The sequence below is a fragment of the Epinephelus fuscoguttatus genome, linkage group LG3 (genome assembly GCF_011397635.1).
Source record: "Epinephelus fuscoguttatus linkage group LG3, E.fuscoguttatus.final_Chr_v1".
NCBI lineage: Eukaryota > Metazoa > Chordata > Actinopteri > Perciformes > Serranidae > Epinephelus > Epinephelus fuscoguttatus.
Window position 1 is genome coordinate 20088516 of NC_064754.1, and position 19931 is coordinate 20108446.

Here is a 19931-nt window from a genome sequence, read left to right on the forward strand (position 1 = left end):
TTTTGTAACACATTTAGTCCACAGACCACTTTTTTACTTTTGAGGCAATAAAACTGAAATGTTACCCTCACTAAAAAAGTGACTTTCAGATGTTTTAACATAGTAGAGTGTAGGTGAAGAAGTGTCTTACCTTGTTACTGTTGCTAAAATTGGTCAAATTTGTTGCCATATCATTCTAGAATTAATAAACAAGTTTCAACCATAAAATGTGATCAGGTTTTGGACCTTGTCCACTTTTGTATCGGGATCGGCTGCAGACTGTCTTGACAGAGATGGCTGCCATCTTGTTTTTATATGGATTAGTGTATTTTGGTCTTACTACCACTAGGTGGCATAAAAGAGTGTCCACAAAGGTGGACAACAGGTCCAACAGTTCGCTTGCTTTGATCCGAATCAGATACTAGTTTTGTAACAAAGCTGCATAATTGCCTAGAGTTGGTTCGTGTTCTCACTTACGCATTTACAAAAAAGCTGCTCTTGATTGGTCAGAATTTCCATGCGGGAAAAATCCAGGAAGTAAACAAAACATTGAAGAAGAGTACACTTGCAAGATAAATGTGACACTTTCTAATGTCACAATGAAGGGACAACTACGCAGGTTGATTTTAGCGCTGCTCATCGTGTACTATATTGCTGTCATTGTTCATTTTAGTCAAACCATACAGTTTGAAAACGAGGCGCGGCTCCAACTAGAAAACAATGTTTTGATGCATTGGATGTGCTGAATGTGCATATTAAGGCAGTACAGGAGGAGGTGCCCATTAATAATCCTCCAGGACTGTAACGTGCTCATGTTTAACCCAAACAATGTGTCATGTGACTGCAGTTGGTTCGGATCGAGGTTGGTACACTTTCTCACCACAAACAAAGTGCACCAGAGTTCATTTGTAACCAGACCGAGACCACCTCTTCAAGAGGGTCTCGAGTGTGATTGCTGTGTTCACACCTGCCCAAACGAACTGCACTTAGGGTGCTTTCAGACCTAGAGTTGTTTTGCTTTGGTCCGAATTAGGGACTAATTTTGTTACAAAGTTGCACAGTTGCCTAGAGTTGGTTCTTGTCCTAATGGCAGCATTTTCAAGCGGACCAGATAAAATGCCTTGTGCCAGAAAGCTGCTCTTGATTGATCAGAATTTCCACAAACAAACCACACCAGAGTTTGGTCTCGGTCCGGTTGTTTTAGAGTGCACCCAAGTGCGATTGCTGTGTTCACACCTGCCCAAGCGAACCACACTTAGGGGCAAACATACTTGAGTTTGATTGAACTGAACCAAACAGGGCAGGTGTGAAGTCACCCTAGGTTGAGTAGGATGAGGTAAAGTCGAGTAAACCCAAAATGTGATGTCCTGGTATGAGGACACAGGGTCTCAGGAGGATATAAATCAAATTTTACTTACTTACATGACTCCTAGATGAGTCCTTCTTGGTGAAAGTGGTGCTGTAATAACGATTCCCTTGACACAACCACACCTGGTCTCCCCTATGAAGCCAATGTCTGGCGCACACAAACAACCACTGAGTTCACCTTTGTGTTCAACTATATTGCTCACTATCATGGCTATGTTTTACTACAATTAAAAAGCTCTGGTTTTATGTCCATGTGTAATTAATAAAGCAACAGTGTGAGAGTAAAGCCCTGTTGAAGCAGCAGCCTCTGTGCGGCTGTTGCTGGGAGCTCCAGCCAATCAAAGCCGGAGCGCTCCCATACAAGTAGTTTGGGGGCTGGAGAAGCATGACATCATGCTCAGCTCCGACCCTCTCTGCGAAAACAAAGAATAAAACATCTTTATTTCACTACAGCACGCAACAGTCGACGACAGCGACGTCTGCACTGTGATACTCCGCGGCTCCATCCTTAAAATACAGCCGGAGTCTGGCCGCGGTGCTCCGGTGTGTGCGGCGGAGTCTGGGAGGGGCATCCGTCCGTCCGTCCGTCCGGGCAATGGCGGATGGGGAGGCCACTGTGTCTGTGGAGTGGGACAGCAGCGATGGGGGCTTAGCAGAATAACATCCCACCTCTGCGTTTGTATTTTCTCTGTTTAGCTTGGTATTCATCTGTCGCCATGGATCCAGAGAAAACGCTGACATTCTGCCTCGGGTTGAAGGCTGAGGAGGTAAACGCACCGCACAGCTTTGCTTTGATACAAACAGCTGGGCTTCAGTTCTTCTGCAGAGCAACATGCTCTGCACGGTCTGTGTTGTTGTTGACAAACAGTGGCCTCAACTTGTACTGTACCCGTCTGCCTTTTCCTGTTCTTCATCCTGAACTGCATCTTTTGACATGTCTCTCCAGGACAGAATGTACATTTGTTGCACCACTGCAGCAAAGTCAGTTTCTATTTGATTGTTTGTAGAGAGAGGAAGTGCTGTCTGTGGTGCTGTTGTTCATGCAAAACATTTTATAGACAGTTTTAGAAGCAAGGGCCCTCTAATGCACAACAACATCTTTTAAAATTTAATCCAGTGTCACTAAACTCACCACAGACACACAGTAAACTCTCTCTGGGAACACTAAAGGAAAGTTATGAGTTGTATATTGTGGATTTCAGTTGTAGTTTTTTGACTTGTTGACTTGTGTTGCAGAAACTGCACTTAGATTTTAAAGTTGGTTGCTGCCATAATGCACCAAGGATTAAACTGTAATATATGCAGGCATGATTAAAGAGCTGTAACTGCCAAACCCCTTACAGCCTCATAAATCTAATATACAGCTGCTTGTCCAGCAGAACACCATACTGCTGATTCAGGACACTGCCAGCTCAACACTGGGGATGATGTTTCCTTGTTCTGAGTCTGTTGTTGTCCAGAAATATTTAGGCTTATACAGCTGTATTCATGATACCACAGTGTAAACTACATCTGTTTGAAAGTGCTCAGAGGAGACATCTATGTTCAGTCACTGTAACATGTAGAGTAACATTCACCTCAAACCCTGTGATACTAATAGTAACATGTTGCTTTAGTTGCATAATAATAATTAAAGGAATACTTCACTTTTTATTCCTCATTCTGTGTTGTGTTGAATTCGTAAAGAAAACTTTTATTTTTCTCACATGCCTCCACAGTGAACGAAGAATCCAAAAGCAGTAAACATTGTTGATAAATTGAAGTCATTGGGGACAGTGTTTAACTACAGCAAAACTATATCAAAACATCTGCCCGTTTTTACACTGATTGTTCAGGGAGATTATATCACGCCATTACACCGCTTTGCTGTACCGTACGTAAGGTGCATTTGCAGATGGAGGGACAGCGTTTTCTCGTCTTTTAGCCACCACAGGAAGTAATAACAGCGCAAAAAACTGTGTCTGTACAAACAGGACAGCTTCATTGTCTCTGTAGGGAAATTTGTCAGGAGCAGCACAAGTATTGCTACCTTACAGTAATGATGATAACGTGTTATGCATGCGACCCACCATGGGAGATTTTAAAAGTAGCTGTTAGCAGTTAGTGCCTATTTTAAAGAAGAAGAGCAGTGGCCGTAAATGTCAGCAAAACAATGGGAAAACAATTAGATCCAGGAGCTCCTTACCCTCTGAGCAGAGAACGAGATCAGCCACCATATAACAGATGCATATGTCTTATGTCACAGTAGAGGCTGAGGCTGTTGTGTTACATATGATACCCATCAGGCCTCCTTTGAGTCTGTGTATAATCACACACTGAAGTTGTTTGTTTCTGTCTAAAAATGGAAAGGAGGCATAAAGCAGGGACTGTGCAGTGGCCCTGTAGCGTGACCTCTGTGTGAAAAGGGCTAAAGTTTGTTGTTTTTGGATTCTTCATTCAATACAACAGGGCGAGTTAATAATATACAAATGATCATTCAGGAGATGAAGTATACCTTTAGGTGCAGCATTACTATAATAATGTCGGATAATACGTTTTTTTTCCCAAGTTAATGTTGTTTTAGTAGGTCAAGTTTTGGCATTTGATTATTATTGTGGTAAAGGACTTGGTTCTTATAGCTTCATATAAAGATGCAGCATCTGTCTTTATGTGTCTCGACCTTTTTACAGGCTTCAGTGGAGCAAAAAGTGTTTGTCTGGCTCGGCTTCAGTCTGACATTAAAAGCAAATCTATTAAACCCACATGATGACCACAGTTTGCTTCAAAGTCCAAGGAGTCTTGACCTCATCTTATTTACATGCAAGTTTTAGAATTTAACATATAATTTAAGTCATAATCTTGACTACATGACATAAATGCCTGTTTTTTGTGCATTTTCCAACTGAAATACCATCCTCCAATTGATTTCCCCTTCACGCATAATTTTTGGGTGTTCAGGTGGCGAGGGAGGCTCACAGTCAGATGTACACAAATTGGCGTGTTCTTCACAGGTTTCATGTCATCTATGTTGGAGTTAGTAAGGTGTGTGTGTGTGTCGATGCAAAAGAGAACTGAGGGATCCCAGAGGTGGAAATCATTTGTGGTTAGTCTGTGGTCTCTGGGGAAGTCTGAATGTACTTCGCATCCACGTGCGTGTACTCCACGCTGTGCAGTGGGCTTACCACAGGAACTCAGTTCCCTCTTGACTCCGTATTTCATAACAGTATGAAAGCTTACTTATGAACCACCTGAGGTTATATTTGACAGATGGATATACAGCAAGACTTTCCTGTTGGGTTTTGTTGTGGAACAATATTTAGTGGTCCGCATATATCAGAAACAAAAACAGTTTGCAGAATGTCTTATATATAATTAGTTGTAGCAGAGTAGACGAAAAATAGCCAAACATGAAATCCTTTTGAAATCTTGACACAAACTGTTGATTGATTTGAGTGCTTCTTTTCTTAAATTAACAAAATGTTTTGTAATAAAGCACATCTATATTTCTCTGAGCTCGATATCAAAAAAATATTGTTTTGTATTGGTACCAAAATTTAAAGGTCCAGTGTTCAGGATTTAGAGACATGTAATAGAGAGATTGCAGATTGGAACCAACTGAAACTTCTCTTGTGTCCCAAGCCTAGGAGAACTACAGTGGCCGATGCAAGAACTCAATTGGCCCCTATTTAGAGTCAGTGTTTGGTTTGTCTGTTTTGGGCTACTGTAGAAAAAAATGGCGGACTCTGTGGAAGAGGACCCGCTCTGTATGTAGATATATACAGCTCATTCTAAGGTGACAAAAACACAGTGATTCTTAGTTTGAGATGATTACAAACTGATGAAAAAAAGTTTCTTATTGTATTCAAATTCTGCCAATAGATCGCCCTAAATCCTACACACTGGACCTTTAAAGTGAAATGTAGGTATTCTTTTAACCTGGACCTATCTTCCCATGTTTTTGTGTCTAAGTGAGTAATGGAGAGAGTCTTTGAAATTGCAGCTGCAGCAGCAAAACAGGCTGCAATGTGGTCAATTTACAGCTATAAAAACTGCTTGTTTTTGCCACTGACAGACTCAGATTGTTATTAGAAGTGTGTGACAACATTATGGAAAGATACCCTCAGAGAAAAGTTTTTTTTTATACCTTCCACTGATCCAGTCTGTTGTGTGTAACTTTGTCTTGCTTAAGTAGCAGTCTTGTCCTGAAATCTCACTGACTTTTCCACATCATCGAAATTCAGCCATGACATTGAAAATCTTTTTTGTATTACTAAGCTACGCTTTATTTGCTCCAACACAACAACCTAATTTCCAGCACCACTGTTTTTCTTGCAATAACACAACTCTTGTGAGATTGCAGAATGAGACTTCTCCTTGAGCGAGACTTGGTCACAAACAGACCACCAAAAGGTACGGAACAACGTTTCATTTCTCTGTAGGGTCCTTTTCATAATGTTGTCAGACACTTAAAATAACAATATGAGCCTGTCAGTGACGAAATCAAGCACTTTTTAATGGACGTAAATTGACAGTGCACAATTGCCTGTCGAGATTACACTGCAGCCTGTTTTGCTGCAGTGGTTTCTATCAATACTGGACCAGTTTAAAACACTGTGGTCTCCCCTAGTCACTGAGACACAAAAACACAGGAAAATAGGGCCCAGGTTTAGAAATACTTAAGTTTACCTTTAAGTGTTATATTGAGGAATGTACCCAGCCATAACAGACCTGCCTGTGAAGATCTTGTGCTCATGACCACATGGTACTGCCTGCAACCTGATCACTTTTTGGCATGACTTTTTGTAATTTTAGTTTGTCTTACGCTCCTGTATGTCCTTAGACATTTCTCTTCCACCAAAGTGTCATGTAATGTTTGTGTTTGGAAGCATCTGGTGTTGAAGAAGGGTATACGTATGTGATATACTTCAGTAAATAAGAATATCTGTCGGCTAACTAACAGCTGTGTACAGTCATGGTGGGGCAGTGTGTGGAGTTAGCTGCTTGTTGAATTTTGGCTCATTGTCATTTTGGTCTTTGTAAGTAGACAGATATAATTCTGAACCTGTTAATAGCTGTGTGCATGTGTGTGTATATCTGTGCACGCGCTGGCATGTATGTACAGACACCGCAGCCAACATTGTTCCCTGTGCTGACTACATAACCAGCAGCCAGTTGTTAACAAAAGAGGTCTCATTTACATGGCTGCAGCCCCCAGTGTCTGCACATTGTTTTTGACCGTGGCCCCACATCCAGCCGGCACACACACACAGGCATATTTTCCCGTTACTCACGGTGGGCCTGAGTGACATTTACAGAGGCGTGAGTGACACACAGAATTTTAAAATCTGCACTGTGACAGAATTACATTTGGGTAGCGTAAATGCTCTATTTATTTCCACTGCAGATAGTATTTGGACTCAGATCGTTATATGATGGATCCTATTGTGTAGGATCCTTATAGGTAGGTCAGCCTGTGTGATTGGTGTAGGTTTCATTGCCTGCTGAGATGCTACCCTTGTCAAAAAATGCCACCAGGGAATTTTTTTAAGATAACCAGATGTTTCATGTGTATACTATGTGACTGATTTAGTGTCAGAATGCTTTGCAGATCAACAGAAAATTCATTTATCAAGCAAAAATGACGAACATTGTCTGATTCCAGCTTCTCATATGTTGGAATTTTCTGTTTTTCCTCCCTTTAAATGATTGTAAATTGAGTATTTTGGGGTTTCAGACTGTCAGTCAGACAAAAGAAGCAGTCCGAGCATGTCAGCTTGGGCTTTGGGAATGCACGTTTAGCGTATTTCCCCTATTTTCTATTTTCATCACAGTTTTCGAGGTGTATGCATGTGTGAATTTTGAAAGAAATAAGCACAGAGAAAGGGAGAGTGTCTGGAAATTGGTGCCTTCTGGCTGCTATCTAGACACACAGAGGAGAAATAGGTTTTGTTAAAAAGCCATTGACCTTCCCGGCTCCTTGAAGAGTGAGGAGTGTGGGGTAACCGGCGTCGTCACACATGGGAAGCTGCCTTTAGTGGCCTTTTTTTGTCATGCTCGATTCCTAGAACGACAGCACAGTCTAATTTCTCTCCTGTGAAGCACGTGTGCTTGTCAGTTGTAACACGTAGTGGTGATCTTCTGTTTATTCTTTCTGTATCATGTCTCTCTCTGCAGCTCCATCTTAACTGTTACATCTCTCTGTGTTTTCCCAGATGACCATGTCCCTGCAGGGGCTGGATGGGACTGAAGCTGCCACGGTAGGGAGCTCGACCTTCACCCACAACTAAACATTTCACACTGCTGGATAATAGAAAACATTGTCCACACGGGTAAAAAAAAAGCCTCCGAGCGTAACCACGGTGGTTGCTATGGCGATGCATAATTACTTGTTAGCACTTCTCAGTCTCATGTGTGGTAACTATGTACATAACAGATACAGCAGCCTGTTCTTGCTGCATTATTATCGTGGCTTTATGGTTTCGCTGAAGTGTCTGAGCTCATCTCTTCCCCCAAGCATGGACATTTTATCAGCCTTTTATGATGTGTCGAACATTTGTTATATTTAATGTCTGTGTTTAGGTCCATGGTTTCTTCTCTGCCTTGCACTGACTTGTAAGTAATTAAGATGTGACTGTAAAATTCACAGAGGTCCTTCCATTTCTCATTGTAGGTGGCTGTTTCTCAGAAGGAGGCTGACATGCGCACAGTTAATAAGGTGTGAGATTTTTTATAATTTAATTTTGACCTGAAGCTGCAAATAAACATAATGTCATCTCACAAAATGATGTTAAAGCTGCTCTAATCAATATGTTCTATTAATAATGGATTAAGTGTGTGGTGTGTATTGTGAATGGGGTCACTTACAGAGAATTATCACCCACTATGAGACATTTTAACGTCTTTAAAAGCAAGAAGAATGTTTTGATTTTATGAACCACAAGCACTACTACTACTGTTTACTGTCGCAGGCTCATATTAACCCTGTTTAAAGCCACCACAGGCAGCTTTATTCAGCAAAACATGCTGATAATGCCACTTCATCAGGAGTTGGTGGAGACCAAAATGGAGCTAAAAAAAAGAGCTAGAATGAGAGTTAATGGTGAATGTTGGGGAGTAGTGAACTACATCTAATTAAACTAATAGTTTAATACATGTTTGCAGTCACTTGCTGGTGTTTCAACTATCTGTCTTATTTGCACTGGGATTTAAGTAGTTAACTTAGTTTTTTGTGTTAAGTTAACTACTAAAATTTAATTTCCAATTCCAGCTTGGAAAAGGCTTGGAGGAAAATATAGAATTTAAAAGTACATAGATTTGTTCACTTTCGCTGCAATATACCAAATATTCATAACTATGTTACTGCAGAGTGGCAGCCTTATGGTAAAACATATTAATGATTACAATGATTAGTAATGTTGATAGGCTAATTTAGACTTAATGGGGCTGTGTTACTATTGTTATGATAAGGCTCAAATATATTTTGCAGCTCCACACAGATATAATTTTTTTTTTTGGACCAGAAATGGCTCTGCTGGTAGTAAAAGTTGCTGACCCCTGTTCTAGTATGAAGTAACTGATAGCTTGCATAGCTATGCTTTCAAACTAGCTTCCTCAACACTGCAAATGTGACTCTAACGTGTGCCAAAATATAGTGATGCCCCAAAGTGGACAAAGAAAATAGCTGAGTCAAGTTCAAGGTTCACCTACTAGTTTTTTGAGCACCTCTCATGGTCTTCATCAGCAGATGCCATTTGCTCAGTTGTCATAGAGAAGGTCAGTTGTCATCATATGATTGACGTATGGAATTTCAGTCAGGTGTTAACAGGTGAATGTATAAAGGGGGGATTATAATCTCTGTCTTGGTTCAAGATTGATGTCAGATGTAACCGGCCTGCTGTTCTGCTCTGACTTTATCTTCAAAAGCTCTGAGGAAAAACCAAATAAGTAAACCTTACATACATTTTCATGCTCACATTGTGTCGTCTGTCATGAGGGAATACCGTAGCCATACCAACCATTCCAGCCTTATTTCTGCAGTAACACCATTGTCACTGTGCTGGTATGTGATACTGTGTTTTGTCCACTAGGTGGTGAAGCATCATGGAGGCTCTGGTAGCCAGCCTGTTGTCAGCCCCAAGTACTGCCCTGGGGTAAACAACAATCCAGGTTACCTGTGTGAAACAGGGCACTGCTGCGGAGAGACAGGCTGCTGCACCTACTATTATGAGCTGTGGTGTGAGTTAACTGACTGACTTCAGTCCTGAGTTCTAATGCATGACAAAAAAAATCTGGACACAAAGATCTGCTTGTATTTACATTCCTGTTGCATATTAAGAACAGGTTACAACACATAAGTTACTGCACGTGAAATAATCTGACAAGGAAATTAAGAGAGGGATGTCGTGCAGATCATTCGATGTCTTATTTTCAGTGTAATTCAGAGATTTAATCTAGGTCAGCCAGACAATCAGGCTTATAATACTCTATGTTTTACATTGCTGCACTTTGCATAAAAGCATCTGCCAAATAAACTTGATGTAAAACAACAACAACAGCAATAATAATTATTATAATTATATAATTTTGTATACTATACAAATGATGCACATATTGTACATATTTCTTATTCTTATTTCCATTTATGCATTGTAACATGGAAGATATAATTTTATATTTCTAAACTTTACGTACTGTTTTTTTTTTTACAATATTCCTTAATTTCTAAACTTAACATACTAGTTTTATACATTATTTTTATATTTCTGTATTTTACATACTAGTTCTTTACATTGTAATTTAGCAAAATGTATATATTTTATATTTCTAAACTCTATGTACTAGTTTTATACATTGTGATGTAGCATAATATACATATTTCTATATTTCTAAACTTAGCATACTAGTTTTATACATTGTAATATAGCCTAATTTACATATGTCTATATTTCTAAACTTTCCCTACGAGTTTTATACATTGTAATATAGCATAATGTGCATATTTTTATATTTCTAAACTTTACATACTAGTTTTATGCCTTATAATATAGCATAATACACATATTTCTATTTTAATAAACTCAACATACTTGTTTTATATATTGTAATGTAGCATTATGCACATATTTTGTATATCTCTGAACTTGAGGGATTGTTTTTTATGGTGCTCTTACAGAACATATTTAAAAAAGCATTTAGCCTACGTATATTTGACATAGTGAATATTGCATTATAACGTTTAGGTAAAGGTAATGGATAAGCCGTATCTGGGCTTTTCCAAGTCAAGTATTTTAAATAAACACTAGGGGGCACCAAACTACAGCTTCAGGCTGCATGTTGCAATGCTGTTCAGTTAAATCTGATCTTAAAAATCACATCTGAAACTGTATGTTTCTCTTGGTCAGATCACAGGGTAATATGTCATTTGACATTTACGGATGAAGTTATGGCTAAAGGTCATGGTTAAGTTGACATTAAAGGATTTATTCTTTACTCGCGCGACTGCAGACTGTTATAAACCACTGCATTCATGAGCTATCCTTGAATGTCTCAACTTTTCATTAGATTAAAAAACAATAGCAGCATATTCGCCACTGAAATGAATTACCTGCCTCAAGTTTGAAAGCTGACATCATGGTCAAATTAATGCACAAAAGTTAGGAAATAAATCTAAAGTCGTTCAGTATGCTTTGGAAAACAGACAGCAGTAATGTGGAACATAAATGAAGTTATGTGCAATGGGATAGAATATCTGAAACCACCATAATTATAGTCCTTTTAAAACAGTGTATACCTCTGTGTGACCTGAGAAAATCTGGGATGTAATTCTGTAAGCGCGAACCGAACGTTTGTTTTCACGGTGATGTCAAGTTCATGCTGGGTCATTTCCTGCTCTCTGCAGGGTTCTGGCTGCTGTGGACGATGCTGATTCTCTTCAGCTGTTTCTGCGCTTACCGCCACCGCCGGGCCAAGCTGAGGATCCAACAGCAGCAGAGACAGAGGGAGATCAATCTGATTGCCTATAACGGAGCCTGCAACTACCCTTCCTCAATGCTGGACCTCAGTATGTTGGCTTATGATACTACATCTCACTTTTTTTTGGATCATGTTCTTCTGTCAGGAGCTGCAGAGAATGTTTAGACTCATGCTTGGGTCTTGACAGTTTTGTACTCACAGTTTAATACAAAAATCAATTTCCCAGAACTTTACATGTGTTCTGTTTTCCACAGTGTTCAGCTGCCCTGAGGACATTTTAAGAACTTAAACGGAAAAAACTTGTGGACCTCTGTTTGTTCCACTTGTTTTTCCAGGTTGTAAACTGCACTCAATCTAAAGAGCCATGATGCAGCCAAAATAACATAATATATTGGAAAGTAAGATGTCAACAAATCCCATTTCACTAACAAAGGGGGATGAACGGGTCGACCAGAGACGGTTACGGACCCGGGGGTCGAGCTTTGTGCTTCGTCAACCACCCTGGGGGTTCATAACCAGGACCTTCTTGTTGTGAGGCAATGGTGCTAGCTGTGGAGCCACTGAGCTGCCCTGCTGAGAAGGAAGAGAGGAGAAGAATGGAGCTTAGAGGAGAGGGTTGTGAGGACAGAGGGGCTGAACTCAAATCTCCACCTTGCGGACCGAGCCCTTGTAGAATTCAGTTGTATATAGTGTGAGGTATTTACTGTCATCACGTAAAGTCTGTGCGGGCAGAGACTGCAAGTGGCTGATAGACAGCCCACGAGACTGTTTTACTCGTTGCCTTGGAAACGTTGAACTATGACTGCTGTCATATTCATCTATATGTGTCATATAAGTTGATGAACAGTGCCTACTCATCTGTTCCTGCAGATAACGTAGTCCGCAAGTGTGGTTAAGTCCGGACATTTGGATTCAGCAGACAGACAGAAGAGAAAGGGTTAGACACACCTATACAGGTCTGAGCAGGTGTTAATGAGGATTAGCAAGATGCAGGTGATTGAATTAGTTAGAGAGTGAAGCGTGTTTTTGTTCTTGTTCTAGTTATAATAACTTCATCAATAGACTAACAATAAAACTAACAATCTGTCAGCATGTCTTGGGCGCTCAGCTCCAAACCCACCAGTTCCTATCAAGGACGTACAATAAATATTTAAGAATGGACCACAAATATTCAGCTTCCTTTTCAAAAAAGACTGTTTTCATGAGACAGCTGGGCACTGTAGGTCTTAGTAAGCATCACTCAAAGAAATAGTATACAGTGCATTTATCAGGGACTACGTTAAATCAGGGATCAATACACATTAGGTGGACTAGGTAGTAGGGTGTATGTGTGATGGACTGCCATTGTCCCACTGTTCCTACCACACCCACCTCTTGCTTGATCTAATTGACTGCCTTTGCTTAGTGTCACACTGATGAGCCACACCACTGGATGACAATGTATTTTCTGGTGACACATCTCGGTGTGAGCAGGCCCAACAGGTCAGGCAGCATACTGCACGTTTGAGCTGATACATGATATGTCTTTCGTCGCAGGTTTTCTGGCATCCTTCAAGTTGCCCTCCTATGAGGAGGTGGCAGCGCAGCCCAGCACCCCTCCTCCGCCTTACAGCTCCGTCTTCGCCCTGCAGGGAGGTGCCATGGGGGGCCCTAGCTCCTCTTACCCCCATCATCACCACCACCGTCACCCCTGCCCTCCCTATCTGGGCCCCGGTCCCAGTGGCCTGACTTCCTCCCAGAGCTCTGACAACTACACCAGCTGCTCCTGCGAGTCGTGCTCCCTCACCTCCCCCTCCAGCACCTCCTTCTCCGTTCAGGTGACGGACGAGACATACGACAGCAGCCACATCTCCACACCCAGTGAAGCAGGGGGCGACTGTGTTGTCATGCCGAGGGTTGGGGCCAGCTTCACACCAACTCTTTCCCTGACTCCTCCATCACAAGTTCCACCTGATGTCATACCCACGGCTACGCCAGATGTCATACCAGTACAGAGACGCTCCTCTAATGGCAGTGATGGAGTCTCACCTTCAGCTCCACCGCTCTCTCTTCCTTTGCACTCTCGTCCTTCACACCCCTCTCGCCTCCCACTTTCTCCCCTCATTCTGTTATCTTCCCTCCCTCCTGGTCAAGTCCATCCTCTCGTCCTCTCAGACCCACTCGGAGCTGTGGCCATGCAGAGAGAGAAAGAAGAAGAGGCCCCGCCTTGTGTTCCCGCCCCGAGGCCCACTCTGTCTCCCCCTAAACAGGCTCTCTTCTCTGCACATGTTTCTGTTTTCACACATTGCAGCAACAAGGAGGAGCAAAAGCAAGAAAAAGAAGAGGAAGAAGAAGAAGACGACGATGAGGAGGATCATTTCCGGCATCGACGGCTAACGGGCGACTCAGGCATCGAGGTGTGTCGCTGCCACGTGAAGAGAGAGGCACAAGAGGATGAGGAACTACAGAAGGGGCATTTTGGTAAAAGAGGGAAGGAGGCTGTGAAGGAGGAGGAGAGGGCAGACCTGCTGCACGACAGCGTGGACTGTTCCCTCAGAGCGAAGGCCGCCGCTCAGTCACCACACCTGGATGACTGCGCTGAGCAGCGCAGCCACATCTCCTCATCCTCCAGTTTCATCCAGAAGCAAGGCGAGGCCATCATCACTGTGGAGTCCTTGTAAGCTGACAGCCTGTTGATGTAGTGGAAAACAGTGAGACGTTTATGCCTGATAGCATCTTTACAGATCAAGACCAGTAGGTGAGAAGTTGAATCACTGAACGAAAGTCTTGCAGGTTTTGAGGATGAGTAATGGATCCTCTTTTTTCTGTATTCAAGCGAAAAGCTCCAAGAGAAGCCGACACCTGAAAGTCCTGTTTGTAGTTAATTTATTTATGGTTTGGGAGATGGTATAGCTTCCTCTCTAAAGTGATGAAAATGAATTGTTCTTTCTCTGTCTCTCCCCACATGCTAACCAAATCCATTTTTACCAGTGGATCGATGTCAACATCCCTTTGTCCCTCTGCCGTTTGCTTTTCGTCTCTCTTCTCTCTGCATGACACAGCATTGGTAAAATAGCATTTTAGCTCCTTGAGAAGAAATCCGTAATAGTCAGTGGTTCCCAACCTGGGGTCAGAACCAGGGGTCATGATGAGTAACAGCAAAAGAAGATGCTACATAAAATTATACGCTAATGTTTCTCAAATCTTTAGGGATAGTTTTACTTCTCTGGACATTTAAAAATGATTCAGATAAAACAATCTGAGAAGCGCAAATCAATCTTTAGCAGACCTGCTCACAGCGTCTTGACTTATGCAATGTGTGACGAGTCACAAAAAGGTTGGGAACTGCTGGCTGATACACCGTATTACTCAAATCATCCCAGCAGCAACGAACAAGACTATTTATCTTTAACTGATTCTTCAATCGAATAGGATTATATTCTAGGAGTATACGAAGTAAAAACATGAAACAATTCATTTTCAAAAGAGCAGCTCTGACTTATTGTGTTAGATAATCTTAATTTACTGGATCTTTCCAAGAGGTTCACACCTGTTGAACGTTATGTATCGCGGCCACAGGACTAACCTGCGGCCCTTTTTTTCTTGTAGGGTGAATTTTTGCTTTCACCAGCCTACTTCTCTCTGTCTTAGAGGAAATAACGAGAGAAGGCGACTCTTATGACTGATTCACAAGGTGTGTGTTTTATACATTGTGTCTTACGTTGCTCCCCAAAGGAAAAAGGGGTGCAAACATTAATTATAACGTGTGGGTGGCAAAGCTTTACAATGGTATTATGATTATACATTGTTGTTTCAGACTGTTACATGATTATACTGTATAATGAACTTACTGTTTGACTTTGGATTTTAATGTGTTGTTCCTGGTTGCCATTTTGTTCTGTTTTTTGCAAGGCAATGTAAATCTGATTCCTCCACGGACGGGAGTGTTGAGTTTTGACGAGGCAGAAACTTTAAGCCTAATCTCATCACTGATAATGAATGTAAAAGGTTTATGCATCGCAACACAAAAAAGATCAGTTGTTTACGGATCATTTTTATAGCACGACGCTTGGTGTGGCTTGGAAACCTCTGGAAAAGTTTCCTAAAACTGCAGCTAGATGATACAACCTGCCAGCTGCGGGCTTTGGGAAAACGGTTTGAAATGAAGTGCCCATTGTAACGTCTGTCTGAGTCGGGTAATCCCTGTGAGATGTCGAAGGTGTAAATGTGCAAAGTGAGGTTTTAAATTCAGAGTGATTGCTGTGGCTAAACACGTGATCATGTCTGAGAGTTGCTTTTCTCTAAACGTATCCTGGCTGATCCTGTTTTTGTACGTGAAATCATTCATTAGTTAACGTCCAGTTGTACTGACAGTAGGGACTTTGATTGATGCCCTGCACTTCCTATGTCAGTTAGTCGATCCTGGTTTTAGCAGTGAGAATAGCACACATCCTGTCTTGTGATTTATTCTGAGTACAAAATGTACTGAAGCGTAGAACAAGATTTACAAAGTGAGAATGTCTCCAATCATATTTCTTACATGTTTGTCTTGCTGTGGTTATTATGAGACAAATGGAGCTTTGTTGTGTCCTTGGCTCAGTGCAAAGCCAACTTAATTATCTGACACCTGAAGGCAAAGCTTTCAACTCATTTATGCGGACTGAAAATGTTGCCTCGGTTCAGCTCAGTAATATTTGTCAGGCAAATTATGTTTGTGTATATAGGGAGTTTAAGCAGATTTGGGGTTTGTTAGGAAGTTTGTTTCGACATCTTATTATCTCTTAGCTCCTGTGCAGTGACTCATAGGTGTGTCTCAGAGGTGACCAATGCTCTGACGGAGACTTTCCACCCTCTGAACACATCAGCATAAGGGCCTTTTGGCTGCTGTACATTTCTTTCGGCTAAAGACTGGACAGTTGTTATCTTCTCATTAGCTCTAGCCAATGTTTGTTGATCAAAGTATACGGTGCCTAGATGAAATTAGGCATTCTATAGTTTACTGCTGCTATGCGAGTGTGCGAGTGTTTTCTGTATATTGCGTATAGTCGTACGTCAAAATGGGCAAACGTTTTCTAGCAGTGCTTAGCGGTCTCTTTATAAAATATATACAGTACATGTGAGACTTGAAGAAAAAAAATTGTATTTAGCAATAGTATTCACACTTTTTTTCCTTACTCTAGTTAATGCTGGTCGGTAGGAAATTAACTGTTGTGAAAAAAGACATTTACCTCTTTATAACTGATCCGTGAGCTGTGCTGGGCAGAGGCCCGTGATTGTACATAACACTGCATTTAAAATGCCTTTGGCTTAAGGTTTCTCCCAAGTGCAAACTCAGATTATCTGGTTTTACCCCAGCCCCAGTTTGTGCCTCTCATGTGGTGTCATTTCATTTGGGTCACGGAGATAAGCAACTGTGTTTCTGGAGAGTATCTGCTCTGAAAGTATTTCCAGATTCCTCTGGACTGCTCTGTCCATGTGGATAAAAAAATATAATAGCTTGGCCATCCGGAGGGAGCTCGGAGTAGAGCCGCTGCTCCTTCGCGTCAAAAGGCGTCAGTTGAGGTGGTTCATGTGTCTGATCAGGATGCCTCCTGGGCACCTCCTGTTGGACCACGTCCCACTGGTAGGAGGCCCTGGGGCAGACCCAGAACACACTGGAGGGATTACATATCTCGTCTGGCCTGGGAACGCCTTGGGGTCCCCCAGGAGGAGCTGGAAATTGTTGCTGGGGAGAGGGATGTCTGGGGTGCTTTGCTCAACCTGCTGCTCCCGTGACCCAGCTTTGGGTATGTGGTTGAAAATGGATGGATGGATGGATGGATGTGTAGAGGAGTTTCAAGCTATTTCCCAAATTGCAAGTCTGTTTCCTACTCCACACAAAAATCTGAGCTGGAAATGTCCTCGCTTGATTTATTTGGCTCAGGAAGTAGAGCAGGTTGTTCACTAATTGGATGATCAGTGGTTTGATCCCTGGCTCCTCTAGTCCGCATGTCCAAGTATCCTTGGCAAGATACTGAACCCCAGATTGTGAGTGCGTATGAATGTCTAAACCGATGAGCAGGTAGCACCTGTGTGCGAATGTGTGGGTGACTGTGTATGAATGGGTGAATGAGACTCTGTAGTGTAGGAGCGCTTTGAGTTGTTGGAAGGCTAGAAAGGTACTTTACAAGTGCAAGTCCATTTACCATTTCTGTAATATGAACCAAATTGTAAACTTTTTTAGAATCAGTTATATTTTCTGTGATAATGTTCCCCTCTTTTTTTATGTATTTTCAGACAAAATTATGTATTTAACAGCCTTGAATCATAGTCAAATCTTGTTTATGTCGAGGCGAAAGATCTCAAGTTGATTCCTCTTGAATATTTTTGAACGTGTACGTGAGCAGTGTGATTTAGGGTAGGTGGAAAGTGAGCCCCATTTTCCTATATGATGATTTATGAGCATCAGATTTCCATAAAATGACCCAACAAAATTATGAAATATTCCGTCATGTAAATGATTTAAAAACTATAAGGATAAAAGGCAAGATTGATTATTTAATTATTATTTATTCAGATTTCTGGAGTATAACACAGTACATGTTTTGCCAGTGATTCATGAATTTCATTGTCGACATCAAGGTCTATAAACTGTAATTATTCTTACTATTATTGTATTTTATTACTAACAAGAACAAGACATTTTGAGAAAACAACACAAATGAACAACTTAGCTAACATGAATTAATAAATAACAAATAAGAGAATACTGTATGTGCAAATTTGCAAATTCCATCTTCTTCTTGTTGTTTCTGTACTTGGCGCTGGATTTGCATACATTGGCATTTTCTTTCACTCTAATGCCCCCACACTCCACTCAACCATTTCCGTTTAAATGTCACTAAAAAAAGAACATATATTTTGTGTGTGTGTTTGTGTGTGTGTGTGTGTGTGTGTGTGTGTGTGTGTGTGTGTGTGTGTGTGTGTGTGTGTAAGGGGCCAAAAGGAAGATCTGCCACCGTTACAGTAGCTATTATTTTATCCAGATGGACAGAGTTGTCCTTTTTTTATGGATTTTTCAGGTATTTATTTTTCCAGCAGATGTTTAGCTCTGTGACTCAAATGTAATCGTGACACACATAAGGCACAAACAGGGGCTGGTTTTACCCCAGCTCTGATTTTACATTGAAGCCAAACTGATCTGAGTTCAGTGTACATAGAACTAGTGTGATTTTCTTTTGCCTTGTCAGCAGCTAGTATGTACAGACAAAAACGCCCAAACTCTACCCTCATTGCCACTGAAGGCCAATGCCTGATATAAGACTGTTACCTCGCTGAGTTTTGACTGCAAAGGACTATTTACTTCTCCTTATCAAGATAGTATTTACTCTATATTTGTACTGACTTTATTTTGTAATGCCGAGAATTGAAGAATCGAAAAAAATAAAATTAAAAAAACTAACACTGAGATCACGTTGGTACGACTGAACTGGTTTGCCAGGAAAAACACAAAACATCAAACCCTGTTGATTCAGGATTACTCAAGACTGTTGATCTCCCGGAAAACAAAATGTTCTCCTTTTACTCCTGCAGCTACGACACAGCGGGATTTATAGAAGTATCTATATGTGATTGTACGTGGAATAGTTCAGATTAATATTGCTACAAACTGTGGTGTTCTTTGAGGGTATCCTTGTGTGCAATTCTACCTGCAGCTCTTCAGTGTGTTGTGCGCATGTGTGAGAGAGTTATCGTCGGCCGTGTTGTCGTGATGTTAAATCATTGTCGCTTATGATGAGGCCAAAGTTGATTGTCGTTGGTATTTGTTAACATGATATTTGTCAATATGAATATCCAAACATTTTTATGTCATCATGAGTATCAAGTTGATTTTGTATCTTGGTGTATAGCATAGAGATTTCTGATGCTCTAATGTAAAATCACATTTTTAGATATCTGTTTGGTTGCACATATCCTGGTGCTTTTTTCCCCCCCGGAGGGTGGGGTTGTATTTAGGTTTCATCCATTTGAGGTTTTTTTTACATTGATGCTCACTGGGGTTCTACCTTGTTAGACATGGACATCTGCGCTACTTTATTCAACAGAAACTGTGGATTTTGTGTCAAATAAACGCTAACAAGTGCTACCATATGTGTGTCTGTACTTGTGTAAACATCATACACATCTGTAGTCGTAGCTTGAGCAATGTTCTGCTTTGAAACACAACAAATGCACTAACTTATCACAGCAAGGAATGAGCTAAAAAACACCCACTCCTGAGTAGCTGTCACTGTGACTCAGGATGAATCATCAGGCTGCACTCACTCTGAAAGCTTTGTCTTTTCAGGAGTAAACCGCAAGGAAAATTAGACTGAAATGTGTAATCGAGTGTGGTTGAATGCACCGCGTATAAGCAATGTCAAATACAACATGCAGTATGAGAACATCTGCTGTCCTTTGTTGTCATACATGCGTGGAATATATCAACTGCTGTGTGCTTTGACAAGACCTGTCAGTTTGCATTGTTCCTCTCACTCTGATGAGATGAGCAGGGCAGAAGAAGTCCAAGAACTTGCTGTCTGACTAAAAGTATGACTTACTATTATTACCAAGGCTGGGTTACTAACCAGCCAACTGCCTAGGATCCCCTGAAACTATAGGGGGGCCACATAAGC

The 19931-nt window shown here is 41.2% G+C and overlaps 1 protein-coding gene across 1 annotated transcript; it reads left to right on the top strand.

Annotated features, from left to right (window-relative positions):
- Nucleotides 1-1459: 1459 nt before the first annotated feature.
- LOC125886096 (proline-, glutamic acid- and leucine-rich protein 1-like) lies at nucleotides 1460-19386 on the top strand. Its single transcript, XM_049572041.1, has 6 exons — nucleotides 1460-2114; nucleotides 7539-7583; nucleotides 7997-8041; nucleotides 9414-9561; nucleotides 11225-11386; nucleotides 12835-19386. The coding sequence occupies exons 1-6, from the start codon at nucleotides 2064-2066 to the stop codon at nucleotides 13956-13958; spliced, it is 1575 nt and encodes a 524-aa protein (XP_049427998.1). The 5' UTR covers nucleotides 1460-2063; the 3' UTR covers nucleotides 13959-19386.
- Nucleotides 19387-19931: the final 545 nt, after the last annotated feature.